Here is a 9,046-nt window from a genome sequence, read left to right as displayed (position 1 = left end):
TTAATTATGTGTTACATACCTCTCTAGCTTTACAAGATACAGTTAAACTTTTCTCCAGTGGCTTTTATAGATCCTCAACTTCTCGGCTGGAATAAATCTGAAAGAGCTGAGAAGCAACTAAAATCAAAGACTTCGGCCTTCCAGACAGCTGCTGTGACTGCTCAGTGACTCAGGTCTTTGAGTAACTGTCTTGGCAATAATTATTACATCGTTCCCATTTTTATGCCTTTTTAATAGCTACTTTACAGAAAAAAAAAAATAAATAAAGGAAAAAAAATCATCCCTCGGGGTTGTTGGTTCTATGAAGCAGGAAGGAATGAAAACAGCCACTGAGACATCAATTCCACTTTTGAGTGTGCACGGTGAAGGCGTTTCTCTGCTATGGTTTTTTCCATTATTGTTTTATTTCCTCATGAATAAGCCTGGGGCTATGTTCCGGTGTCTCTGGAGAAAATGGCCTCTAATATTCAGCCTTCGTTCCCCAAACTTCAATTTACAGCCTTGTGATCATTGATCCAGCGAGCCCAAGCGCGCAGGCAGTGCTGCGACACACTGCACACACGCGTGCAGCTCTGACACCCGCGGCAGGAGCCGCAGCTACCGCGGCAGCTGGAACCCCAGGGGGAGAGGGAGCCGCAGCCACCTCTGCGCCACGGGCACGGCATCGCCGCCCTGGCGCCCTCTCCCCACGGCCGCCAGGCACAGCCGCCATCCCGGCCCCGCCATGGCCGCGCCCGCCCCGTGCCTCGGCCTCCCGCCGCCGCGGGGCCGCCTGGGGCAACCGCCGCGGCGCCGTCCTGCCGCAGGTGCGGCCCGCGGGGACTACGCGCCCCAGCATGCTCCGCGCCCGGCTCCCCGCGGCGCCTCGCGTGGGGGAGGCCGCGCGGCGCGCTGGGTAACGTAGTCGAAACTGGGAGGCGTAGTGGGGAAGCGGCGGGGAAAAGAGCGGCCGGGAACGGCGGTGGCCGCTTCGGTTTTCCACGCGAACGAGCGGCGAGCTCCGGCTGAGGGCAGGGGTCGGGCTGGCGGGGACTGGCGGGGCAGGTCAGGCCGATAGGCGGCGGCACCTGGACGCGCCAGCGGCGGCACCGCCCGCCCGCCTGGCGGGGAGGGGAAGGAGGAGGCGGAGGCGGGGGGAACGGAGCGGCTGCCGCGCGCTGCCGCATGTGCCTGGAGCGGCGCCGGAGCGGGCAGCGCGAGCCATGGCGGAGCACGGCGGCCCCTGCATCCCCAACGGCGAGTGCGTCGCCCGCCGCCCCGGCAACAGGGTCACCGTCGTGCTGGGCGCCCAGTGGGGCGACGAGGGTAAAGGCAAGGTGGTGGATCTGCTAGCGCAGGACGCCGACATCGTCTGCAGGTGCCAGGTGAGGAGGAGGAGGGAGGCAGCCGGGGCGCGGGGGAGGCCGCGAGTGTCACCTTGAGGCGGGCGGCCCCGCTACCGGCCCCGCCGGGCGCTTCTAACCGCGCCGGTTCTACCCCTAGCCTCCGGGGAGGCGCAGGGCCGGGGGCGGCGGGGGCTGCGGGGCAGCGGAGCCTTCCCTGGCGAGAGCCCCGTGCCGGGCTCCGCAGCCCTCCCGCGCCTCCTTTGTCCCGGCGCCGGGGGAAGAGGAGGAAGAGGAAGGCGCCCTCCTCGCCGCCCAGAGCTGGCCCCGGCAGCAGGAATGCGCCTGGGGTCGCGTCCTCCCTCCCCCTCAGGCCTGCCACTCTTTGTGTCCGGGGGGCGCCGGGAAGGGGCCGCGCTCGGCGGCTCCGGCAGCATCGCCGCGGGGCCGGGATCCCGCCCCGGCAGTGGCGGCCGGAGCCCTCCCGGGCCGCAGCGCCGTGAGCGGCGCGAAACCGCCCGCGAGTTGTAGGATGCACGTGGGGGATTCGCGTAGTCCGCCACAACTCGGTCGTCTTCAGCTAAAACTGGCTGGTAAATGATTCGCCTGCCCTCGCTCTAAGATCGTTGTTGTGTCAATGGGATCCCACATTTACCTGTTTATATATTTATGTATTTTTTTCTCTCTCTATGGAGGCCTTATTTCAGCCAAAAAGCAAAAAAAAAAGCGTCTCTAGCCTACAAGCAAAATACTCTTAATGCCTGCGTTAAAGCAACACAGATCTGAGGACATGTTTTTCTTAGCATCTCTAGTATAGTAATTCTGTAGAGCATAACACATTGAGCTGAAGCTACACACGGTTTTTTCTTAAAGTTGAGAGATAGAGCAGCTAAAATGCCTGTAGTATGTGCAGGTTTCACGTAAGTGTTGTTATCTGTGTGCTTTTGTTGACTGCGCAAATTAAATTTGCTCTTAAATAAACATATTTTGGAAGTGCGTACCATTCCCCAAAGAGTCCAAACGCTGGACTGTTGTTATCCAATGAGAAGTGCACATAAACTAGTGTTTTCAAAAACAAGTCAGTTGCAAAGCTGACAAGTCAATACCTTGAAATTCAGTGAATTAAATTTTGAGGTAAACAAATATATTCTTAAATAGCTGTTTTCACAAATGAATTATTTTTTCCACTTCTCTGTTTTTTGGTTTGGAATATTTTTTTTCTTCCTTTTCTTTTTTTTTTTTTTAATAATCTGATGTGGTGCTGTGGTATGACTGCGTGGCTTTGTGGGTCACAGAACAGAGTGACTCAGTTCGTCCTTTACGACTTTGTTCTTGAAACTTGAAGGGCACTTGGTGAATGTGTATGTTTAATACTAAGTTTTGGAGGAGAGACAGGAGAGGCAAACAGTGAATTTCTGTGTGTACATGTGCTTGTTACTTGTTTTGAATCAACTGGGTAAAGGATGAAGAAAAGGGAACACTTCTGATGTTATCTCAAGCTAGAATTTCATGGCCATATCCCAAGCCATGAACTTCTGCCATTTTTAACAGCTTGTTGCTCCTGATGAAGGAAGTTTTTCTTCCTCCTTTCTTCCCTCCCTGTAAATAGCTGTGCTCCCCAAGTCTCCACCCATGCACTAGCTCTGGCAATTAAACGCTTCTGTAAGTTGATTTAACTCATCAGAGTGGCAGGAAACTATTACTTGTTGGATTTACTTTCTACTGTTCTAGTAAATAAAACTGGACTTTATTAGTTCAAAGGACCTTTGTGAAAAGAGGGGTCCAGAGCAAAGAATGATTTCTCAGAATGAGAGGAGAAAATAGGAATATTCTCCTTCAATGGCACTGATAAAATAAAATAATTTATTATTATTGAATATCCTTGCTATGTATACAAGCATATTTGTGAACTTTTTGTTAGTGCTGATAAATCAGTCTGACCCTTATGCTTTTTGCAGTGGTACAAGTCCAGCAAGAAAGACAGTCACACACTGGTCTGGTGCTTGCTAATATCAGCTTTCTGTAATTGGAGCTTCTGATTCTTATTTCACCGTTATACTCTTACTGATTCCAGGATGGTTCTTTCTGTTCATCATGCCATGGAGTTGCTGGAATGCTCGTGGATGACGTCAAATATTTCCAGAGTGCTCTTGTGGAAAATTTATTAGTACAAGTGTTGGAGGCCTAGGAAAGTTGATGTAGCAGATCTGAGATGTCTTGGAAACTTGTGTTGTATTTACAGTGAAACACTCCAGGGTTCTTCTCACTGTCCTTTGTTCTGGGCAGATGCAGAGCATGAAAATGGTCCCATCCCCAAAGCGAGACGTGACTTATCACTGTGTTTTACGATGCCTGTAGAGGCCGTGTGAGAAGTTGTACTCTGAAATCTGTGGCCATACCTTCTTGTCTCCTAAGCAGCCTGTGTGCTGATGACTCCAATTTGATCAACCAACTGGGGCATTTGGGACCAGGTGCTCACTTGGGTGCAGTTAGCTGAATGAGTGTGTCAGGAAATAAGTTGCATTATGACTCTACTTCTAAATAGCACCCTCTAGAGTATTTTGTCTTAGGTTTAGAGGTCGTGAAAAGCAGTCTTGTGCTTATGGGAAGAGAATGGAATTTTCAGAAGGCAGCTTCAGAATTTAACAGAATTTAATTTATTATGGTTTCAAAAACAACTGTTGAAAGAAGCTAAGCTAAAATTAAAATATATCCAAGGGCTGCATGCATGTAGTTGAAACTGCACTGGCACCTATGATACTTTTGTGAAGATATTGCACAGGGTTCAGATACAATTAATACAAACCTGTCTATATGACAGGTAAAGTGTGTAGTTGTTCTTCCACTGTAAAATCAGAATTGTTCATTGTTCTTGATTTACCTCTTGGGGGTTTCTGGTAATATGGTACTGTTGATAAAACAAATACATTGGTGAGACTTTGCACTTAAACCTCTATCTTGTCTTCAGTGTATTAAAGAACAAGCTCTACACGCTATCACATAAATCATAGTTCAGACAGTAAAATAGAGCAAGAATTGATTTGGGATTGAGGAATAATTGCCAGAAAAACGCTGGTTTTGTATGATTTGATTGATATAGTTTTCTCTTAGTAAGCAGTTAGCCTTCATGCCAGCAAGCCTGGCAATTTTTAATGTTACATTGTGTTTTGTAAATTCCACAGATAATGGAAAGTTAGGGAAAACATTTCTTGTTCTGATTAAGGACTTCCTACCATTACAGAGTGCAGCCAAGTTAGGGAATGAAATATCAGAGTTTCATTTGTTAGTGGCAGTGATGGAACTGGGAAATTAATGCAAGCAAGTTATTTTAGATAATATTTTTTTCAAAAGAAATGCAGTACCAAAAGATGCTATGTATCTCTTATATTAACAGCACCCTTCCACCCAATCTACCAGTGTTTACCATGCAGTGAAAAATGTAATATTTGCACTGATTCTATTCTCTTTCACTCATTTCATCAGCAAGTTTGGTCGCTTCCTTTTCTTACTATTGGAGGTAGTTGATTTAGTCAGAGAATATAATACACAGAAGTAAGATTTCTAAGCTTTCACTTATTTTTATGCCATATTCCTGATGCTAAAGAATCCCATTTTGCTGTTTTTTTAGTACTGTCCTACATGTTGTTGCTACTTCGAAGCAGAATTGCAGCTTCTTGCCAGATCTTCTCATCTGGTTTCAGTGTGTTGTGCCTGCTGTGGGATTCTACTCCTGAGCTCCTAATGCAAGGGAATTGCAGTGTGTGGAGTCTTCATAATCCCTTTTTCTCTTCTGCCCAACAGCAGCGTGTACAGCAATGCCACTGCTAATTGCTTGATAATGTGGCAACTGTAGTGCAGCATCTAGAGGAGTTTTCAGTGTGCAGATCCTTGGGGTTAAGCAGCCACCATCAATCAGCTGATAAGCAATTGATAATGGTTACCATCGATCAACTGCTGACTGAAGTCCTCACACGAATGCTGCCTGATACCTTCACTAATCTTTATATGGCTACTTTTTTTAAAAAAATGGGAATGAAAAAAAATCTTCAATTTGCCAAGCCCACTGTTTTTTTCTGAATATTCTTATTTGAAAAATATTTCACTCTAGAGCCTATGCAAGCCATGCAGAATTAGGAATACCAGAATCAATAGCTATAGTTGTTGGTGCTCATTTTTTAGCTGCTCAGGCGTTCAGTAAGTGATGCCTAGCTAGAGCTTTCTTTAAGTGCTGGGTGCACTGCTGGACCTTGTAGTGGTTGCAGCGTGTCAGTGGTGTGCTCTGGTGAGGAAAGGGTCACTAAAGTGATGTCTTTGGCCTACCCCATCAGTGAGCCCTGTGCTTACAGACCTGCTTTAAAGCATCACCGGCAGGTGATCTCTTATTACTGTAAACAATCACACAATGTCTACGTTATTTTAAACAGAAGAACAGTTTAAATGTGATTTTCCAGCTCATAAAGTTTGCACTATTAACAAAGAAGGCCTTAAAAGCACTAAAGAGCGAATTATACCTTGATCTACTGATTTCTTAATGCTCTTTCCATCTTACTGTTACCTATTACTACAGAAGCTTAATGTATGTGTTTGTTGACTGAGATGCAATACTCTGCAGCAGTTCATTAAGATTTCAAATGCATTTTTTTTATTACTACTGTGCTACTTCATGCATTTGGAACATGTTTTCTGTAAGTGTTCCCAAAGTAACTTTTTGTTTTTCATGTCCCCTCTTGAATATTGTTGTGACTGTAGCACACATTGGTGGAGTTTTGTGCATTGAAGCAATGCAGTGCTGGACATATCTGTGCTTTGAATGTTTTTCTTGTTCCTTATCTGCCTGTCTCACTTGATCTCTTTTATGCCTTAGAGATAGATTGGTCTTTATTCTGGACTTCAATAATAACTCCTGTTTCCTACCTAGCATATATAGGCATTGCCACACAATAAAATTTTGCAGGTCGGGTAAAACAAAGTCAGAACCATCTCTAAAGAGTCTGAATAACTCCTTTCTGTAGTAGTTCTCAGAGCTAATTCTGTCAGTATAGAGAAATGGATGGAGTTCCATAAGATTAATGGACTTCAGAAAAGTTAATGTTTTAGTTGTTAGGAGAAAACAGGTGAATGTGTAAAACACAGTGTTATTTTGTTACATTCGGCCTCAAACTACATTCTTGACGCAGCAACGCTCATACTACACATTCAGAAATTTCTGAAGTCTAGCCAAAGTTTGAGAAACCTTTATAAAGTGTGTAACATGATGGCTCCTTGAACTACATTCAGATCTTGCAAACATGAATGGATTTGTAAACGAAGAAAATGGCTAACTGCTGGCTGCTGTTTATACAGAGATTCAGTGGTAGGTTATGCACTAGGGTTTGTTAGCTGTTTACTCAGTGGGGATGGAGAGGGGAGAGAGAGAGAAACTAAACACAAAATAGATGAGAACATGAGAAAATGAATTAATATCCAAACCTTGTGGCTTTTAAAATTGTTTTTACATTTTTAAAGGGGGATGGTTTGCATTCTTAAAGTCAAAATAAATTTTTGACAATATGTCTTGAAATGAGAAGTGAGTAGCATAGTAGTTGCAGAGCTGTGCCTACTTGGGGATGCATCATGGGGTTCAGATGTGTCTGCTCGTTAGACTGATGAATTTTTTAAAGGTGTGCTCAGCATTCCCAGAATCTGATTGTGGCAAGAAGCAGCCTTTCACATGTTTCTTGTACATGATGGTAGTATCCAGCTTTCTTGGTATATTTTTTACTTTTCATCTAAGAGTTAAATGAAAATGTTTACAAGCATATGATGCCAAAACAACATTGACTTGCTTCTTGCCCAACTTGGCAGTCACTTGGATAGCTAGCTCAGAAACAACAGTGGTTGCCCTGAGCTAAAAATGAATGCTGGAATGTGGTAGCAATAAAAGTAAACTGTAGAAAAAATTATGCACACACACATCTGATGGAGAGAGTTGAAAGGAGTGTATGGCTTCTTCCTTAACATTGCATGAGATAACATCTCTTTAAAGTAGACAACTAATTTTTATTCTAGAGGAAATAACTTGAAAGACTTCTTTGCTCTTCCCTGAGGCATCATATTTTTGAGATAGACAACTTGGCATGATCATGTCATAAGAAAAGGCAGTGATTGTCATCATAGACTTTTTGGGTAGATGGTTCTCTTAAATGCACATGTCAGTATTTCAAAGCTGCTTTGAATACTCTTGTATTTAGTACCAGTTTAGAGAGCCATTTCACAATATGCTGTTAATTGCAATTTCAATCTGCTTTCCTGCAGTCTTTTTTCTCCTAAGCACCTCCACTGCTAAGTAAAGTTGTAGTAATGCAGACCAGTCTTAGCAGCTATGGTGGGACTGCTGTAGGAAGGGTCTTGAACTGTCTCGATGTGTTCAGAAGGGATTTAACTGTTCTGGTGTTTATGCAAACATCTGGTCTGCTCTTGACTAACAAAGATGTGCTCTGGCAAAAAACCCAACTATTTTCAACATAGATAGATCTAAAATGGATAAAGATATGCTGTTGTTCCTCTGTCTTAATTTTACATGCACTACATTTGTGTTCTTGCAGTGGTTTCTTACTTGCATCTTCTATTTACATATGTGCACATGTAATATTTGGGTAACACACATGGCACACATTCATTCCTGCTCTTTGTGCTCTACACAAAGGTTTTCCAGAACAAGGAATGTTTTGCTGGGGTTTTTTTCTGCTTATAATGAGGAGACATATTTTCTGCTTTCAGTTTATGTACAAGAATTCTGCTTTCCTTTTTGGTTTTGCTGAATATCTAAATTGGTCCATTTATGTTTGTTTCCTATTAGATTGTTGTCACTTTTTTTGCAAAAAACAAAAAAAAAGGAAGGGAAACCTCCAAAGTTTTAAGCTAGAATGAATTTAAAACTGAAAGGGACTGTCTTTCAGTGAATGATGGATATACTAAGTATATCCATCATTCACTGAAAGAGTTCCCTGTGCCAGGAAGATGATGGAAGAACTGCAAATTCTTATGCCTTAAACTGGAAGGACAAGTGGTGATGTCCCTTGCATGCATTTTTAGCAAACCAGTGAGATTGGCTGCAAACTGAGGAGCAAGGAACTTCCCTGATCAGACTCATCAGAGAAAAAGTGTTCTGGTTCAGGAGGATGTCTCTGTAAGCATTTGAGTCGGGCTTTGTATAATTTTCAGTCTTTTTGGGAAGTGAGATTCCATGTTTCCTGAGTTGTTGGCTTCATTCAGCTTCATGTGAGCTCCTAAGTTAACAGGCATTCCACATAAAATATACCAGAGCTTGTAACATCCAGTTCCATAAGCTGAGTTTTGGTAATGGCTCGTTATACACTGGAAACTTGAAGTCTTAGCTGATAAACTTCCTTGTGCTATTTTAATTCATTAAGAAAATAATCTTTTGGTTTAAAAAGAGCAACTCTCTTTAATCCTGAGAGTTGAGATTATGTTGCAAAAATATTGATTAAATAGTCATCAGTTCACCTTTCTGAAGACCAGCATCATAACTATTTTGTCAAATTAACTTTATTAAATTATCAAGACTCCTACAGAACTCCAATAAAAAGGCTGGTTCCTCTTTGTCCAGTGAATCAGCTTAATATATGAACGTTCCTTGGGGGCTTTTCACTTGTACAAGGCAATTCTGGAAAAAAATTGCTGTTAAATATTATTATCAATGCTTCTTCTCCATGCTGTATATG

General features: G+C 43.6%; 1 protein-coding gene across 1 annotated transcript in view; it reads left to right on the top strand.

Moving 5' to 3' along the window:
• The first annotated feature begins 1,041 nt into the window (after positions 1-1,041).
• The window catches only part of ADSS2 (adenylosuccinate synthase 2), a 37,204-nt gene continuing 29,199 nt past the window's right edge, over positions 1,042-9,046 (top strand). Inside the window, exon 1 of the mRNA XM_071429068.1 lies at positions 1,042-1,364. Within this exon, the coding sequence (XP_071285169.1) occupies positions 1,203-1,364 (162 nt within the window). The 5' untranslated portion in view covers positions 1,042-1,202. The remainder of the gene's footprint in view (positions 1,365-9,046) is intronic.

Source organism: Agelaius tricolor, unplaced genomic scaffold (assembly GCF_023055355.1).
Source record: "Agelaius tricolor isolate 1412-34295 unplaced genomic scaffold, bAgeTri1.0.p SCAF_1, whole genome shotgun sequence".
Classification (NCBI taxonomy): domain Eukaryota; kingdom Metazoa; phylum Chordata; class Aves; order Passeriformes; family Icteridae; genus Agelaius; species Agelaius tricolor.
Note: the sequence above shows the minus strand (reverse complement) of the source record. Positions and strands in the feature narration are given on the sequence as shown.